This window comes from Meriones unguiculatus, chromosome 18 (genome assembly GCF_030254825.1).
Source record: "Meriones unguiculatus strain TT.TT164.6M chromosome 18, Bangor_MerUng_6.1, whole genome shotgun sequence".
Classification (NCBI taxonomy): domain Eukaryota; kingdom Metazoa; phylum Chordata; class Mammalia; order Rodentia; family Muridae; genus Meriones; species Meriones unguiculatus.
Window position 1 is genome coordinate 28,736,760 of NC_083365.1, and position 19,634 is coordinate 28,756,393.

Genomic DNA, 19,634 nt, shown 5'->3' on the forward strand with positions numbered 1-19,634 from the left:
GCTTACATGCCAGTGAGCGTAAAATGAGACAGACAGAGGGCATTGATAGCTGCTAGTTAGTCACTCAGTGTCTGAACTGAAACAGGTGGCAGCAGACAGACATGCCTGAGTATCTCCTGAAGCAGTGGCTCTCAACCTGTGGGTCACGACCCCAGAGGGCTCGCACACCAGATGTTTACATTACAATTCATAACTGTGCAGAAATTGCAGTTATGAAGTAGCAATGAAAATAATTGTATGGCTGGGGAGCACCACAACGTAAGGAACTATATTAAAGGGTAACGCCATTAGTAAGGTCGAGAGCCACTGACCTGAAGCGTCTCTGCACACAAGAAAGTGAAGGTCAAATAGAACTTTGACACTCATAAAGGCATATCCCAGAGCCTTTGAGAGTCTCTGAATTCACAACGACCTTACGTATAATGTTTTCTAAGTCTTTAAATCTTCCTAAGCAAATTTCTCATCAGGAGTTGTCATTTTTCTTTATGACTCCCTTTCTTCTTTCTTCACTACCAAACATCAACTAACTTGAAGCAAGGTCTTTTTTTTTTAATACACGAAAGCTTATGTCACACAAAATTCCTCCTTCCTAATAATGGTGGCCATAGAGAACAAAGTAAAAATGTCTGTGCTTTTAACCAGGGCCATTACTGGCCTGAGCTCTTATTCCTATAAACAAGAATTACACCTTAGCAACATTAAATAATACAGTGTCACTGCCCTGACACCCATTCCAAATAGTAAATACCTTAAACAATAAACCCAACAAATGTCAAAAGTCTACTATGCTGTGCTAAAATAGTGAAAATAATGAGCCTTTATTCAAAAGAATCTCACTCCCCAAGTAGATGGTTTGACTCATGTGAATTTATTTTCTTTAATTATTATTGTTATATGCAAGCATATAAATACAATCTGCTGAGTCCTTTTAGTGTTGCCCAAATGTATGCTTTCAGGGCTGACCTCTTGGTATTGGATAACCTATCATGGGACTCATCCTTGGGAAAGTTGACTCTCTCTCATTAATTGCCTGTAGTCACTAAATGTCCATAGCTCTTCATCTAGGAATGAGAACTTTGGTGATTTCCCCAAAACAGACTGGCAAGTCATCAGGTGGTGTGATTGCTCAGGCCTTCTACAGACAAGCTACTGTTGAGATGTCATGGGTGCTGCTTCCCTGTGCTATAGAGAAGACAGTCTCTGAGCTGACATCCTGGTCCTCTTGCTCTTACAATCTTTTGGCCTCTTCTGAAATGCTCCCAGAGCTTTGGGTGTGGAGGTTATATTTTTCTTAACTATGTTGCTAATTCTGATATGTGGCCCGTAGTCTGCTTTCATATGTTTCTGTTACAGGATATTTGCCATTTCTCCAGCAGTATTAGGAAGATCATCAGTTGTGACATAGTTTTTATTGCTTCTCTTTAAACTGTGTCTCCTTTGCAGAAAATGCTAGATTACTTAAAGGAGAAAAAAGATGCTGGATTCTTTCAAAGCCTCTCTGGTCTTATGCAGTCTTGCAGGTAAAAATGTGGAAAGCACTCAGCATTCTTAAACCATCACAATTCAAAAGAAGAGGGGACAGAAGGAAGTATATAAAATCAGCTAGCTTACCATGGAATTGTTGGGAAGGTTCAGCAGTCACCTACCTTTGAATCCAAGAAAGTAGATATTGGTCCCTAGCCTTCAGGGTTACAGTCCAAGAACATTTAGAGACAGAATGTTAATCTCTCTTAGCCACAAACATCCTTTCCAGTGCTATAGTCTATCAGTCCCTCCTCTCCTTCCCTTCCTTCTCCTTTCTTTCTCCCTCCCCCCTTTCCTCCCTCTCTTCCTTCCTTCCTTTGTTCCTTCCTTAAGTTATTTCGTATGTTCAACATATACTATAAGTTTTTCCTCAAACATAAATACCCCCAAAAGTGAAGCCAAATAAATAATAGCAAAGAGGAGGAATACCTCACTCTGACTGGAGGCCATTTTCTTTAGACCCATGAGATAACTTGTAATCTTTCCTTCTAACAATCCTTTGAGATTGAATGGGTATTTGGTAAGCATATATTTTGAGACATGCATTTTGACAGAGTTCCATCCTGGCATGGGAACAAAATTTTGATACAGACTAAAAAGTAAAGCATTGAGTTATCAGTTGACCTTACCCATTTGTAGAAGCTACCCATCATAGTTGAACCTACTTTTGAATAAAAATCCAAAAGTCGTGAGGCCACCATACCGGCTCATTTTTAAAAGGAAATGACATTTTTCTAAGTGTCCTTCTCTATACTTTCTATGTATTATGAGTTATCTGAAACTCATTCTAAAAGAAACCAATGTTAAAATTACTTAGTTCATTTGCCTCCAAGTATCAACAGTTAAGACAGAACATGTTGTCTACCATTTGAAAATATGGAGGATCAACATCCTGTCAGTAGACTTCATAATCTTACCAACCTTATTTGATTGGGTAAATATTATACCCTGAGGCCACAAGGATACTATCTGAGCTGCAGCATAATTCCTGTTCTTGCTCTAGAATGTTTTTTTGCACTAACAGTCTATTAGTTTATTGTCTCTCTTGGGAAGAGAAAGTGTAATATTGCTAGGCCTGACTCATTGAGGAGAGAATAGAATCGCACCTGTGGACTCAGGAATGGCAGAATCAAGGCAACTGAGTCCTCCATTCTTTCTGAAATCTCCACCAGGTCTCTAAGACTTCTCAGTCTGCGACAGCACTGGAAACTGCTAAACTTGTTTATAACTGACTTGTAATGACAGCACAGAGGAACAATTAACACACACTTAATTGCAGGATGACTTCTCACGGAAGTTTTTGATGGGTTTAATTATTAGACAAATAATACATATTTGTAAAATACTTAGGCAGCAGGAAAATTAAAAATATTCAACATGGGCATTTAGGGATTGAAGTGAGACTTGAAAATGTACGGCACCAATTTGAAAACCAAAGCTTCAAAGCAACAGCCCAAACATCCTTTCCTATGTTTACCTCCTCCACACTTGTCCCATCCCCTAATCCAGAGCAGCAAAATCCAAATAGCAAAATGGCAAAATGGGGTTTTTAAGCACACCTTTTCAATTTTTTTAAACTTATTTATTTTTATGTATGTTTGGTGTTTGGCATACATATGTGTATATGTGAGGGAGTCAGATCCACTAGAATTTGAGTTACAGACCAGACAGTTGTGAGCTTCAGTGTGGGTACTGAGAATTAAACCAGTGTCCTCTGGAAGAGCAGCCAAAGCTCTTAACCACTGAGCCATCTCTCCAGCTCCCGCATGTTCTTTTTTATATGAGGAAAACAAGAAGGCTATGGCCTGGAGAGATGTCAGAGCAGAGGGATAAGAGTCCTTGCAGCTTTTGCAGAGGACAAAGGTTAGTTGCAGGACATGCCACACCCGCTTCTGACTTCCATGGGCACTAGGCATGTACATGGTGCACAAACATACAAACAGGCAAAATACTCATACACAAAGATAAATATTTTTAAAAACTTAAAAAGAAAAAAAAACAAGATAGGAACAGAAAATTTTCTGTTTAAAATTACCAAGTCATGACTCCATAAAGAGAAAGAAAAGGAGTGCCAATCTCTTTCTAGCCTTACAGGCATCTCCTCTGAACAACGGCAGAATTAAGGCTAATGTTTAGAATCCTCATGGGCTCACCTATACATCTTTATAAAACTTTATGCTCTAGAAGTCGTCTCAGATCAGAGAAGGAATTAAACTGTTAGGAAAAACAAAGAAGCCTTCCTTGGAAGTAATCTGACAGCACTGTGATCTCCTTCCCAGCCTGGGTCTTACTGGAGCTTCCTGCCTCAACAAAACTTGACTGTAGCCAGGAAGGTAGGGGAAAATGGGGACAAAAACAAATGCCAACTTTTCATGAGTTTAGGAACACCAAAAGACACCATTGTATAGAAGGCTTAATCTTAGCTGCTACTAGTTTTTGGACAAAAAGGGTTCAAAAACCAAGGAACCATAAAAGGGTGTGGCCTTTGGAGTCTTCTGAGTTTTGCTCTCCTCCAATTCCCTGTGATCTTTAGAGAAAGGAGCTAAAGGCAAAAGATGAGCACTGAGTGTGATTTAAGACATCTCAGAAAGAATTCATCTCTTCCTCATTTTGGAAGGCTTTCCAAATCTTCATTCATAAGAAAGGATTCAAAGTGAGTAATGATCACCAGTTCTCTGTACATACGACAAGGTCTGTGAATTTTCACATCCACAAACCTCAGTGCTTGGCACAAACCCAAAGAAATTTCAGGCTTTTAACCATGCTGTTATATGTTGGTCTACTTACGATAACGGGACAAAATATTCTTGGTAGATACACTGACATTAGAAATCTATTTTCCCAGTATAACTGATTAGCCCTGAACCTTGTTTTCTTTTGATTAAAAGTGTCCTTGATTTGAATGCATTTGAGAGGCAGAATAAAGCTGAAGGCCTGGGAATGGTTACAGAAGAAGGGACACGTAAGTCAACTAACGAATGCCAAGGTCTTCCTCTTCCTGATTGAAATCTCAACTCTTTCTGATCAGAGCCTTTGCATGCTATTTCATTGTCTGCAAAGACTTGCTCCATTTGAGCAATACATTTCTATGTGTAGCTTTGCTAAGGCCAATATCCAGGCAGGATGTGTTCATGGAGCTAGCTATAACTGAAGAACATTTGTTACAGTTCTTACGGGTTTCTTACTTTGTATTTTCTCTTTTCCCTCATCACCAGTCATTGTTCGTGAGCGGGGTAAGTGAGAGTCTCTGCCCTGAGTTCCTACCATGTGTACAAATCCTAAGGGACTGGATTTAATTGCCTTGGCATAGACACAGCTTGGGTTGGGTGGTTCCATGTCCAGTTTAACCTAGCAGTTTGATGCTTAATTAGAGAAATGCCTTCCATCTGTAAAGCATGGGTTATCATGGGCTGGGAGCTACTAGCTGCTGCTGTCCTAGTTGGTCTCATTACAGATGTGTCTTGGGGCTAAACAGTCTACTGTTTGGGCTGTGTACTCTGCAATTAATTAAACCCAATTAATTGGGTTTAGCAACATTAATCTGAAGGTCTTTTTCTGAATCCTTTTGTCATTTTTGGTGTCATTTGCATTAGAAGATGTAGCTTGTTGAGAAGCCCTGCAAATGCTGATGTGCATGTTATGTTTTTCAAGGTGAAAAGGTGCTGCAGAATGATGAATTCACACAAGACCTCTTTAGATTCCTGCAGTTGCTTTGTGAAGGACATAACAGCGGTGAGTGGAAATAACTGACTTGCCAAGGGAAAACAGCATTTGTTATGCATAATACTCATTCAGTTCAGTGGACTCCACTTGATTCAACTAGTTGTATTCTGTCTTAGTTACTGTTTGTTCTATTGCTGCAAAGAAACACCATGGCCGAGGCAACTCTTGCCTTGGGGCTTGCTTATAGTTTTAGAGGGTTGGTCCATGATCATCATGGTGGAAGCAAACAGGCATGGTGCTGGAGCAGTAGCTGAGAGCTTTACATCCTGATCTATAGGCATCAGGCAAAGAGAGAGTGAGCCTTGGCCTGGCATGGTTTAAACTTCAAAGCCTTTCCCAGAGACACACCTCCTCCAACAAGATCACACTCTCTAATCCTTCCCAAACAGTTCCACTAACTGGTCACCAAGCATTCAAACATATATGAGCCATTCTGTGGGGTGGGGAGCATTATCATTCAAACCACCACATTCTCCAAGGATACCAATTCATCTAGACCTTAATAAGAGAGGCTATATAAAATGACCATTAGACTAATGGCTGCCATTGTTTAGTGTCACCAAAGCTAAACTGCTCCCAGAATCACCAGCCCTTCCATAGCACCTATTAGGTCTCATCTTGTTTTAGATGTCACCAGGTTGGTAGGGCTCAGAGTATAGCAGGGTCTGCAAGGCTCCGAGTATCGTATCTGCATGGGACTCATGCTACTTTGTATGCCACTTCTAAGCCCAGCTAAGAGGGCGTGCCTGGCTCCCTTTGGTATAATGGGCCCAGGTTCTGACCCAGGACTGGTGCTCTCAGACTTTCAGAACTTCCTGAGGACTCAGATGGGCAATACCACCACTGTGAACATCATCATCAGCACTGTGGACTACCTTCTGCGTCTGCAGGTGAGCTGGGGACCTTAGGCAATGATGCTTCTCATGTACATTACACAGTGTCTATGCAGAGCCAGGGCCAAATGCTTCAGAAGCATTTCATACACTTAGCGACTAAATGTCATAGTGAGATGATACACCATGCCATGGTTCTCAACCTGTGGGATATGACCCCTTTGGGGAGGGTTGAATGACCCCTTCACAGATATTACCATTGGTAATATCAGATATTTACATTATGATTCATAACAATAGCAAAAATATGGTTACGAAGTAGAAATAATTTCATGGTTGAGAACCACTGTACTCATGTACTCACTGTAGTATCTTAGTGGTTTACTCTTAAGATTGCATGACTAACCCTGAACTATGGTTCATGGCTCCTGCCTAGTGTTATGAGAGAAGATCATATCATGCATTGTTAGCTGAGAAAACAATGCTCAGAATTTCAACTGAATCTATGTCACTTTCACACCATTATTAAGCTGAAAACTTACGCATTAGACTTGCCTAAGTCAGAGAGCATCTATATAGTCTGACCCTCAAAGAAGGAGTTGTAATCTATGTCCTCACCCTTAAGAGAGGTTTTAATTCCTAAAGCACCTGTCCAAAGACAAACTGAGAGGACCCTTAACTACGAAAGTATCTGTTGTAAAATGCCGGCTTATGTTAGTGTTGTCAGTGAATACCTAGGCACAGTGGCCAAGAAAGAATGATCAAATAGCCTATGAATAAGGAGGACGGTTTTATGAGGGAAAAATGTTTATGGTAAGAATTTAATATGTTTTTACATTGTTAGTGTTGACAAACCACCTGATTTTTTTTTTTTCCTTAACGGATTTCTCCTCCTGGTTTTACCACTTCCTAGGAATCAGAAATAATCTATTTAAGTTCCCTGTGGTCCTCCAGTTCTCTCACCTGTATGATGGGTAGGACTTGCCTCAGAGTGGTGATAAGTATTGAGATGTTTGATATACAAAAATTACTGAGAACATCTGTTACTTGCAGTGTTAGCAACAACTTCTTTGCTGTTACTATAGTTATTTGGATGACAGTCACTGCTATTTTTGGTGGTCATGGTTCTCTTTGAATGTTGTATATCATAGTCTCCCAGGTATTAAAGGCTGTGTGTCTTCCTTATATATTCTTCTTGTAGAGAAGTACGTGTGTTTGAAAGGTAGGTCCTAAGAAAGCTATCTCTGTCCATATTCAGAGTCCCCATCTCCTGTCACAGCAGAGGTGTAGAGATGTGGGATTCTTCTCAATTCTTTCTGTCCATTGAGTTTACCTTTCTTGAATTCAATCAGAGAAATCATTAAACTCTCTTGTTTCTTTTTAGGAGTCAATCAGTGATTTCTATTGGTACTATTCAGGAAAAGACATCATTGATGAGTCTGGACAGCACAATTTCTCCAAAGCTTTGGCAGTCACCAAGCAGATTTTTAATTCTCTTACAGAGTACATCCAGGTAGGTGCTAACAAGTGCAGAGTTGACAGCAAATACAGTGGTTTTATCATTTGTATTTTCTATACTCTAAAGAGTATTTGGATGTGCACAGTGATTGGTCTATGTACTCAGTCCCAATGCTGGCATTATTTCTTACCCAGAAAAAGGAACCATTGGTACCTGTGGTCTGTGAGAACCTATACTCTGTAGTCCTCCAGGGGGATGTGTTTATAATGTTGTCACACTTCATTTTCCTTTACCTCATTACATTTTGCCTCTGGCTAGGAGTGTCAGTGCATACCTTTAATTCTAGCCCTCAGGAGACAGAGACAAGTGGATCTCTGTGAATTCAAGGCCAGCCTATACAAAGCAAGTTCCATATAGCCAGGGCTCTGTTATGCAGAGAAACCTTGTCTTGAAATACCAAAAAAAAAAAAAAAAAGACATTTTGTTTCCCTTCTAGACTGATAACTTTCAATGTACTTAACTTAAAATTCTTCAGTCTAGGCTGTCTGATGATTTACCAATATCTGATGTTCAGTAAGCATGGAGATACAATTCTAGAACAATGGCATAAACAATATCCTAGTAGATATTTTAAAAAAACAAAACCAAAAACAGAATCCAACCTACCTATGGCAGCACGTGCCTATAATCCCAGGACTTGGGAGGCTGAGGCAAGACAATCTTGAATGTTAAGCTAGTTTTTGGAAACATGGTAAGACTCTGTCACAAAATCAAATAAACAACAACACAAATCCAGAATCTTTGAGCTCTTACTATGGAAATAGTAATGTCAAGTCAAGTAATACCAAGTGGATTTCAGGGTGAATGTCTTAATGTTCCAATGTTCTTTCTTTTCCCATAACATTTTCTATTCGTTTCCTGCAACAGTTTACTGACTGTGAAGAGAGATGAATGGTGCATTTGGATATAACTGGCTATACAATCAATAGCCACATCAGCCTTATACAAGATTTTTTTGAAGCAGAGTTGACACTTCATTTTTATGTTATCAAAACTAGAGAACTCATAAACATTTATGAATAAAATATTTGCTCATCTATTAACTAAATAAAACACTTAGCTTGTGTTCTGTCCTTAGTTCCTGAGAAGATAATCTCTACCATGAAAGTGCTTACAGCATAGATGAAAATGCATATAAGTGATGAAAAATATTTGATATGAGATGATCATACATTATTTGAAACAATCACATGTATTATGCCTCAATCCTAACTGTTATGCACCAAACTGTAGAAATGGAACTGAGGATAGTCTGAACAACATACTGAGACTCAGACAACAAATAAATAAAACAAAAAACCAAACAAACCAAACATGAATGAGTTTGGTGGAAGAAAAAGCTCTTTTGAAGCCCAGGGCTTAATGTCATTAGACAGACTGTAGGTAAATAAAAAGGGATGTGTATTTGTCTTTTGGGAAAATCATGGAGAGAGTATTCTTAAGGACTTCATGAGAAAGAACGCCAACAATTACTTCAGTTTTCTGCAACTGCAGACACAAGGAAAAAAATTAGGTCTGTTTCATCCCCTTTCTCCTGTATCATCACTTCCTTCTCTCTGTATTCTTTAAATCAAGAGTAAGTCTCAGAATGTGGCCCCTTTTTATATCATGGAGTTGAAATTTGTTCTGTGAAAAATATAATCTGGAGGATAAGGAAGGATAATTACAAGCTTATGACCTGCTTGGGGTAGAAAGTGGGTTCAATGCCAACTTGGTTAAGGCGACCTGTCTCAAAACTTAGATAAAGATATTGCTCAGTAGTAGACTTTCTGCCTGTTATGTGTGAGGTCCCAGGTTCAATCCCCAATAGGGAGTGACAGAGAGAAAGAGAGGGAGGGAGGCAAATGGATTTTCATTCAATGTCCATATCACAAAACAGCTGGTTCATACAAATTTTATTTTCTCTTAAAAATAAATACAAAACTTGGTGTACTACCTAGAAAATGTAGCAAACTTAAATGATATTAAAACTCAAAATAAAAAGAGAAGAGCTTCATTAAGGTAAGGGCAGTGGTATCCCACCCAAGGATAGATATATTGTTCCAAAATGAATGTATTAGCCTCTAGGGACCAGAGACTGAGCATAGACAAACAGTGTCTTTGAAACATGCTTGGAGGCAGTATTTCTTCCTTTCAACTCCCTTGGGAATCCTGCTAAGACTTCTATTCTTCAGGTAATATGTGCTACCCTTTTGAAGTCTTTCTTATCAAAGAGAAATTTAGAGATTGATTAAAGAATTAAAAAAAAACACTATGAAGGAGAGTTAAGAAAGGCCATATATAGGAATGTTATTATCATGAAAATAACAAACTGATAATTAATTCATCTACATTTGTCTTTGATAAAAAACAATATTTGAGACGGCATTTATATCTGAGGTTTAAGTTAGTAAGAAAAGCCTGAAAGCAGTTGATCACAGAGCTTATTACTGAGACTTTAAACCTTGATTAGTTAGAGGTTATAGCACTTATGGGTAGCTTTGCTTCAAAACAGCAGGTAGATTACTCCTGGTTTTCATACTGTCTCCAACGTCCTTATTTTCTTTAGAAGTCCTTTCAGGGAAAGAAATGGTCAAAGAGAGGGTAAAGCTTTGTTTCTCAACCTGTGGGTCCTGACCCCTGGGGGGGGTTGAACAACCCTTTCATAAGGGTCACCTAAGACCATCAGCAAACACAGGTATTTACATTATAATTCACAACACTAGCAAAATTACAATTGTGAAATAGCACCATAACATGGGGGAACTGTATCAACAGGAGGCAGCATTAGGAAGGTGAGAACTATGTTGTAGAGGAATGCCCTTCAGATCTGCTTCAGCTATAGCGTTTAACTATATTGTTAACTTATTCTTCATTGTAAAGCTAAAAGACAATTACTGGGCGAAACCCCCATTTTCCACCTAGGTGAATATCCTATAATTGGGAAGCATGAAAAGCATCTCAGGAGAATAGCAAACCACTAATACATGACTTAGAAAAGTGCTGCTCTTTCACATAAACCTGTTGTCAAATACCCTCCTAGGACGGGCCCTGAGTAACTGGTGCTGTGGAATCAGGCTGTTTCCTCTCTACAGGGCCCTTGTGTCGGGAACCAGCAGAGCCTGGCTCACAGTAGGCTGTGGGATGCAGTGGTCGGATTCCTCCATGTATTTGCTAACATGCAGATGAAGCTTTCTCAGGTACTGTGGCCTGTTCCCCTAATAGTCCATCACTGTAAAATGTTGGTGTAATTCTTACCTTTTGGACTTCCCCTTGTGGATGTGGCTGCTTAATCAAAGGCTGGAAAAGCCAAGCAGATTAGGTCTTATTCTTAGAACTGAGGACCAAAATGAGAAACAGAGATGAATGACTGCATGGGTGTGGGGGAGGGGGGCATCTCAGAGGGGCTTTTGCATGAATGCAGCTTCTTCCTTCCTGTGTCCTACCAATCTATTTTTTTTAACTGCCTCAACATTTTTTTCCATGGTTCTACTCCCCTTTGCTTCCTTGTCACTGTCTTTTCATTTTAAAATGCTATACATCGACCTTTCTCACCTGCCAAATGTTGCACGTTTCTGTCATCCACAGAAGCCCCCTTCCCTGCTTCCCCTCCTTACCCATCTCTACCTTTCCTTCTCCCCATCTCTCTGGCAAGATGAATCAGAATCACTCAGAGCATTTATGATGAACGAATAAATAGCATATATAGTGGTTGATTGCCTCTCTCCATGGCAACACACGAAGGGGCACTTCAAGATGTGTTTCAGACTGATTAGAGGGACATTTGCAGTGTTAATTTAAAAAAATATATACATTTGAAAGTTTCAAGGCTACCACACCTGCCTCCTCTCTTTTGGAATGTGCTGTTTAACCCTTCATTTTTTTTTTCCCCTTTTGACTCTGGCCTTATGGGAAGAGAGTTCTGGGGGGTCTACTAATTTGGCAGTAATATGTCCAAGTCTTTGTCAGCCATGACAGTGTGGTGTAGAGGCTCTGGAGAGCGCTTATCCTGCCACCTCCTCATCAGGGACTTTTTGCAAAGTTACTTCCCTCTTCTGGCTTTCGGTTTCATCATCTATAAAACACTCAGGGTTAGAAGGGATTACTCTGCGGCCTCTTCTTAGCTCTGACAGTCTGTCCTGCTAAAGTTTTATTGGTATCTTGGTGTTGTTTCAATATAGCTGTGACACACAATAGGTAAGGAAAAGTTCCTTGGAAAACTGAATGGCTAGGCAAAGAGCTATGCTTTTACAAGAGAGACAGAGAATTTGTAAAAGAAGTGTGACCCAGAGAGCATTTAAAAAAAATACCTTCAAGCCAGTGGTGTCTCATGCCTTTAATCCCAACACTCTGGAGGCAGAGGCCAGCCTGATCTACAAAGTGAGTTCCAAAACATCCAGGGCTACACAGAGAAATCCTGTCTCAAAAAAACCCAAATAAATAAATAAATATTAAATATTACTTATTTCAGATTATTCTTGCAATCACCGTTTTCTAATTTTAGTTTCCCCTTAGATGAGATTTTTCACATACTATCCAATATACACCAAAGGGTTTGAGGCACAAATCTGGTTTTATAGTACTCTGCCTGTTTTGTTTAAATTAAAACCAAGCAGAACACCAAAGCCATCCGTAGGAGTTAAGGACTAGGTGGCACCCTGATCACTGCCAACTACAAATGGGGTGATCTAATGCAAAAAGAAAGGAGAATCTATTTATTAATCTAATGTTTCCATAATTAGATTACAACAGGCTCACCATGAAGCTTGCGACAGGTGGTTCTCCAATATAGAAAACAACAAAATAAACTTGAGAAGGTCCCTGAAGGCTCTGCAGTGGATGGGGCTGTTAGGTAGCTTTGAGTAACAGCCGGTGTATCTGCCACATTTGTACTAAGCAGAATTGGAAGGAGCTCTGTTGAATGAGCGTCCCTGTACTCCAAACAGTGGATACAAGCTACCTTCACTCACAGTGAAAAGGGAGCTCATTCCTGCCTTTGATGCAGCCTTCTCCTGACCTTTCCAGAGCAGGCCCTCCTTGCTCACTGCCCTGGACTTTGCTGAGGGATCAGATAGCTCAGGGGTATCTCCTGTTTCTGTTCTAGGATTCCAGTCAGATCGAGCTGCTGAAGGAACTCTTGGATCTCCTTCAGGACATGGTGGTGATGCTTCTGTCCCTCCTGGAAGGTTGGGCTGTTTGGTATAACTAGGCATTCACACAATTGTAATTGGTCTGAGCGCTAACCTTACTAATCACAGAGATTATCCCTTCTGGCAGGACACTGATGTCGTAAGACATTGGTTGGAATTACAAATTTTCAGAAAGAAAAGAAAAAATGAGTGAGGGGCACATGGTCTGATGAACAAAGCCTGAAACCAACTCATTTGATGCCAATAGGAAAGCCAGAATGAACTGGGGAAACCTCCAAGCTTTGACCCTCCCTATCCTCTCCCTCTCCCCATTGCTTTTCGACACACCTGGCTGCCAGTGTGTATGCCCAGCCATCGAATTGGGCACTCTCCCAGGTCAAAGCAGATCAAAGGGATGACATGTATCCCTACATATTCTCAGAGATTTGACAGTGGAAACTTTTGTAGTCCTCAGGGCAGAAACAAGGCCATTATATGGCCATTTCCCTCTCGCCCTGGTTTCTTCTCCCTTGGCTCCTGATGGGGTATTTGTTGTGGCTTGCTCTTCTCCTATTTTCAAATCCTTATGGTCAGAAATGAACTGACCGATTTGGCACATAAGCCTTCTAAACATATCTATCTAGTTATATGATAGCCTGGGTTCATTTATGTACTTGTATGTCTTTTTGAACCTGCCTCACAGGAAACGTGGTAAATGGGACTATTGGAAAGCAGATGGTTGACACGCTGGTTGAGTCGTCTACTAATGTAGAGATGATCTTGAAATTCTTTGACATGTTCTTGAAACTTAAAGACTTAACCAGCTCAGACACCTTCAAAGAGTATGACCCAGATGGTAAAGGGATCATCTCCAGAAAAGAATTCCAGAAGGCTATGGAAGGTCTAAAGCAATACACACAGTCAGAGATTGACTTTCTCCTTTCGTGTACAGAGGCTGATGAGAACGACATGTTTAATTATGTGGATTTTGTAGAGCGGTTCCATGAGCCAGCCAAAGATATAGGGTTCAACGTGGCAGTGTTACTGACAAATCTCTCTGAACACATGCCCAATGATTCTCGTCTAAAGTGTCTGTTGGACCCAGCAGAAAGTGTGCTAAATTACTTTGAACCATACCTGGGTCGAATTGAGATCATGGGTGGGGCCAAGAAAATTGAGCGTGTGTATTTTGAGATCAGTGAATCCAGTCGAACTCAGTGGGAAAAGCCTCAAGTGAAGGAATCAAAGCGACAGTTCATCTTTGATGTTGTCAATGAAGGTGGCGAGCAAGAGAAGATGGAGCTGTTTGTGAACTTCTGTGAGGACACAATCTTTGAGATGCAGTTGGCATCTCAGATCTCAGAATCCGACTCAACTGACCGGCCAGAAGAGGAAGAGGAGGAGGGAGAAGATTCTGCTTATGCGATAGAAATTGAAGGGGAAGAGGAGGAAGACAAGTCTTTCGAGTCTGCCTCTGCATTTGCCATGGCCTGCACCTCAGCAAAGAGAAATGTCACCAACTTTCTGAAGAGGGCAACCCTGAAGAACCTCAGAAAACAGTACAGGAACGTGAAAAAGATGAGTGCGAAAGAGCTGGTGAAGGTGTTCTTCTCTTTCTTCTGGATGTTGTTTGTGGGCCTCTTCCAGCTGCTCTTCACTGTCTTGGGAGGAATCTTGCAGATCCTCTGGAACACAGTGTTTGGAGGGGGCCTTGTAGAAGGAGCAAAGAACATCAGAGTGACCAAGATTCTAGGTGACATGCCTGACCCCACCCAGTTTGGGATCCATGATGATGCAATGGAAACTGACAGGGCAGAAATGACTGAGCCAGGTGTCACCACTGAGCTGGCCCACTTTGTAAAGGGTGACATAGGAGATACAGACATCATGTCAGACCTCTTTGGAGTCCACTCAAAGAAAGAAGGTGGCTTAAAGCAAGGGCCTGAGGTGGGATTAGGTGACCTCTCTGAAATTATTGGCAAGGATGAACCCCCGACATTAGAGAGTACTGTACGGAAGAAAAGGAAAGCACAGGTAAGCACAATTCCCGTCTGTTGTCCTTATCCCCCAAAGACTGTAAATGTATCTTGAAGCCAGTACTGTCATAGTTTGTACAGGTAATAACACTACATTAACAATGATTCTGATAGGATTATTCTGACATTCCAGATTGGCCAAGTATGGGGAAATTGAGACATAGATTGGTATTTCAGTGTTTAGTCACCAAGAGCACTGACTTCTAGTCTACACTGTAGAGTTTGAACATGATGATATGACACCTTCACCTGCTTCAGACTTCTATTAGATTAGTGTTCATGATGCAAAGGCCGATTCTGAGAAAACCGAGTGTAATTCATGAGGAGATATTTTATGAGGCAATATTTCTACATATCCTGTAAGCTCTGATGTAGTTCATTTCACTGAAGCTCTATAGTAGATAAGCTTGATTTCTTTTATTAACTTTATTATCCCGATAGATCAGAGTTTCATTAGCTGGAAAAGTTACTATGTACTAATACTTAGCAATGCTTTCATGTGATATTAATGATGATAATTGCTAATATTTGTTGACAGCCTATTACGTCAGCAAGTCATGCCTGGAAAATTTTTCAGGATTTGAGTCAATCAACTAGATCAAATAGATAAGACAAAAGTAACTTAGAGGCCATTGGCCATGAGCTGTTCTGCATGTACCCTTTTCTTGCAATATCCAACTCACGATGCCACTTTAGCATCAAAGGATGACGTGAGGTTGCAGACAAAGACCACATGCACTCATTAATTCCAGTATCACCTATGGAAACATTAACAAGCATATGCCACTATTCTGGGGCCTGAGAACTGAGCGAGAATGGAGAATGCCTTTGTCCTTGTAATTTTATAAAAAAGACAGACACTGGGCAAGTAGGTACAAGTAAGAAGCAGGCTAAGTATTAGGAAAGGGAAAAGCAGAGCAGAGGTGTGGAGAGCCAGAGGGAGGCAGCAGCACAGGTGTTCTCACTGCATTCCTCCTGGATAGACTAATGACACAGAACCATGTGAAAAAGGATAGAAACTGATTCAGGTACTGCCCGCACCAGACTGTGTTCTGGTTAACAAGGAAAGCAATATTTTTTGCTTTAGTTGAACTTAGCCTCTAGTGGAAAAAGATAACAAGAAAACAAAATAATTACCATTTGTGATGTTTGTTCAGGTTAACGACTAATGGGTTAAAAGGGACATGGTGCCATCATCTAGGTCCTCTGAACAGATTATGTAATTCTTGATATCATCTGCTATAAACAAGGCAGCCAGAAAGGCTCATGAAAAGATATGGTCTGAACCAAATCCTAAAGAATGGCAGGCATGTGGAAAGTCAGGGTCTCATGATCTAGGCCGAGGGTAAGACTACCCCAAAGTCCCTACTGAACAGAAAGATTCAGACTACTTTCTATAAGAGGAAAGGTTGGAATGTTTGAACATAAAAACAATAAGTCAAGTAATAGTACATGAGACTGAAGATGGAAAGAAAGCCGAGACCTTACAGGTTAGGCTCTCTGGGGAGCTTGGTTTTATTCTGAGTGCAGTGGCTATCAGCCAGAGGGACCAGGAAAGTGACAAGAGGCTCGGAGACAGGCAGGAAGCTTGTTGGAGAGAGGAAGACTGCAGATTAGACGTGCAGAATTAGACATAAATTCTCCCCAGCAGCTGTGGTCCTACCTCCATCTTCCTTCCCTAGAGGATTTGAGTATGAGTTTCCTGCTTGAGTTGAGTAAATTGTAGGAGGGCAGCTGAATTTTCAGGTTTGTGGTATGTCTTGGCATCTCTCTGGAGCGGTAGGCTTGATGGACAGCAAGATACTTGACATCCTGCAGTCCTGAGAGAAGCTGTGACTGGGGGAGGGGTGCATAGGATACATCGACTCATTTCTCAGAGGAACCCTTGACTGGTCACTGGTTTTTTGTTTTTTTGTTTGTTTGTTTGTTTGTTTTTATCTAGGCAGCAGAGATGAAAGCAGTGCATGAAGCAGAAGGAAAAGCTGAATCTGAAAAGGCCGAGTAAGTTCCTGGTTGTTTGGGCTACTCTGCTCTCTGGGATAAATAGTGCTTGACAGCAGCTGCCATTCTATAACTATAATAAATAGAAGACCTGATTTCTATTAGTGCAGGGAACAGGTATTCTAAGACCTAGGTATACTTTTTTTTTTTAACCTCAGTTCTATAATATACATGTTATCTTTATGATTCCAATAGGACATCAGGGTTCCATTGCCTGGACACGTTATCAGCCATCTACACCTAGCAACTTCATATAACATGGGGTATTGGACGTTCTGTGGTGTTGAGTGAACACCTATTGTATGACAGGGCTATACTTAGGTCTTTTAGACACCACGTTTAATTCCTGCCCACGTTGATAGGAGTAGGTACTATTGCTAACCCTAAGAGGGCTTACTTATTAAGGAAAGAACATTTGTTTGCAAGGAGAATAAAAAGAGTTGACAAGTCTAATTCCGAAACAGCACAAACTCATATCATAATCAGTGTGTGTCCTGGGTCGTCGAAATGGTCACTATTCATTGACTGTAGATTGCATGCCCGGGGAGTGGGTTGATAAGGACCAGACCAAGCCTGGCCCTTCTCCTCCATGCTGAGTAGGCATCTCACCCCTGCAGCATGGAATACAGAGAAAAGGAGGACAAGATCAAGGAGGAGGGGCAAGCAGATTACCTGTGGGCAGAGGTGACAGTAAAAAGGAGTCGACGGCGAGGTCAAAAGGCTGAGAAGCCAGAGGCCTTCATGGCCAATTTCTTCAAAGGGCTGGAAATCTATCAGACCAAGTTACTGGTAAGCTCCCTGGCCCTTTCCCTTAGACATTCCCATTCCCGTTATTTCACTTCCTCATCCCCATTCTTTCCCTCTTCTGTTAATCTTCCTGTTTCTCCTGTGTTGAAGGATTTTGGTGGGGAGGGTTACCTGGACACCACTGCCAAGTAGATTTATGTGGAGACTCAGCTGATCCTGATCCAAAATTTTAGCCGTTCAATCAATTGGGAAGAAGAAAAAAGTTTCCTGTATTAGGTTAACTATCTCCGCTCTCAATGTTGTTACTGTAGGTTCAAGCAAACCTCACTATAGTATGTAATGTTGTTTGTTTTTTTTTTTCCTAATAAATTGCCCCCTGAGGCTCACCTGATGCTCAGACAGGACTAAACTTTAGCTGGCACCATCAGTAAGGCCCCTAGGCAGTGCTGAATTCTCCCCAGCAGCCACAGGCTCATCCTCCGAGAGCTGAGTTTTCTAAGGAAAAATGGCAGTGAGGAAAATGGTGCACTCTGAACAGGGGGTGAAGGCGGTTTCTGGGGCTGTGATTCAGAAGTGAATAAGAACTCTGGGCTACATACTGGCTGCATTGTGAAAAGGGAATTGCTTGACCCTCTGCTGCTAGCATGTTGAGAGATCTGGTTTACTGGGACATGATCCAAGGTAAGGTTTCTTCAGACATTCTCTTCAACCATTTTTTAAATAATCAGCATTCCTGGTTCCCCTCTACAGTTCATGCCTGGGCTATCAAGGCCAGCGCTTCCCTAGAAGAGTGGAGATGGAAGCATAGATAACTCTGTAAACCTCTGCCCAGGGCACATCTTTCAGTGCCAGAAAGGGGCGTTCTCCTTCCTCCCCATGGCTCTTCTACTTCTGCCTATCCTTTCCTTTTCAGCACTACCTGGCCAGGAATTTCTACAACCTGAGGTTCCTTGCTCTGTTTGTAGCCTTCGCTATCAACTTCATCCTGCTTTTCTATAAGGTGATACTCCACTGACGGGTTATTTACTAAATATAGAACAGACTAAGCATGCCATATATATGGGGAAAAACTATAACCAAACGTTTACTCTTAATTGGAGCAAAAATTTAATGTCCCAAAACTTTTAAAGACACTGACCTCTAAAAGAAAAAAAAGTGCAATGTTTAGCAATGGGAGAAATGTGGAGAATGCTTGACGAGAAAAGCAAATTATGGGGCTGTTTCAATAGTTTGGATTCCGAGTTGATGTAATCTCCAAATATTGAACATGCCCCATATGCTAGATGCCATGATAGGAACTGTAAGCACTTTGAAATAAATAATGAACACAGTTCTTTCCTTGAGGAATAAGCTAAGAATAGGACCCATCACTGTTAATACATATGAGGAACCACTGTGGAAGAAGAATTAATAAGAGTTAGGAACAGAGGTTCCCCTCACCATAAATGAAGATTTTCAACATGGGTGCCAGCATGTAAATGGTTGTTAACACATTAAAGACCTGTCCTAGATTCTTGACATAGTCTGCTTAAAAAAAATATGCTGGTTTTTGATTAAAAGTAGTATTTTCTCTACACAAACCTTCAATTTGACAAACTACTGACTTCTGTTGCCCGTAGTGGTAATCTATAGTAAGGTGTGTTCAGCTTGGTTTAAAACATACTAAAGTTGAAGGGGCTCTAGCCATCCTAGGTAGAGACAGCCATCAGGCACTTGAAGCTTCAACATAAAATGTTGATAAGTGTAGAACTGAGAGTCATTTGTAGGAACACAAGAGGGAAGCCATGGTGGATAAGAGAAAGAATGGAAAATATGGAATGTGTATGAATGGTGCTTGTGCTCCACATGGACCTGTTGATGCCTTCTCTCTCGCCATAAGATTGCAACACAGATAGTAAAAGGCCTATAGTTTAATGGTTTTTGCTTTGTTATCTTTTGCTTTCTTTCAAGAGATAGACTTTGTCTCTACCTAGTTTCAGAGTCTCTGCCTAGTTTTCTTTCGCAACTATTAGAAACGCTGGGGATTCTCATTAGTAATTTATGGCCCCATTTACTCAGCAGGTAATGTTGGGTTGGTAGCATTTGCATGTATTAATAATATAAAATCTGTGACTGAGCTTACAATAATATAAACTCTGTGAAG

At 40.8% G+C, this 19,634-nt stretch overlaps 1 protein-coding gene across 1 annotated transcript in view; it reads left to right on the plus strand.

Moving 5' to 3' along the window:
- Ryr3 (ryanodine receptor 3) overlaps window positions 1-19,634 on the plus strand; it is a 518,783-nt gene that overhangs the window by 481,495 nt on the left and 17,654 nt on the right. The window contains exons 81-92 of the mRNA XM_060371666.1: window positions 1,444-1,520; window positions 4,413-4,486; window positions 4,740-4,757; window positions 5,176-5,256; window positions 6,049-6,137; window positions 7,465-7,593; window positions 10,674-10,778; window positions 12,683-12,764; window positions 13,411-14,741; window positions 16,686-16,744; window positions 17,362-17,533; window positions 18,405-18,491. Of these exons, the coding sequence (XP_060227649.1) occupies window positions 1,444-1,520; window positions 4,413-4,486; window positions 4,740-4,757; window positions 5,176-5,256; window positions 6,049-6,137; window positions 7,465-7,593; window positions 10,674-10,778; window positions 12,683-12,764; window positions 13,411-14,741; window positions 16,686-16,744; window positions 17,362-17,533; window positions 18,405-18,491 (2,304 nt within the window). The remainder of the gene's footprint in view (window positions 1-1,443; window positions 1,521-4,412; window positions 4,487-4,739; window positions 4,758-5,175; window positions 5,257-6,048; window positions 6,138-7,464; window positions 7,594-10,673; window positions 10,779-12,682; window positions 12,765-13,410; window positions 14,742-16,685; window positions 16,745-17,361; window positions 17,534-18,404; window positions 18,492-19,634) is intronic.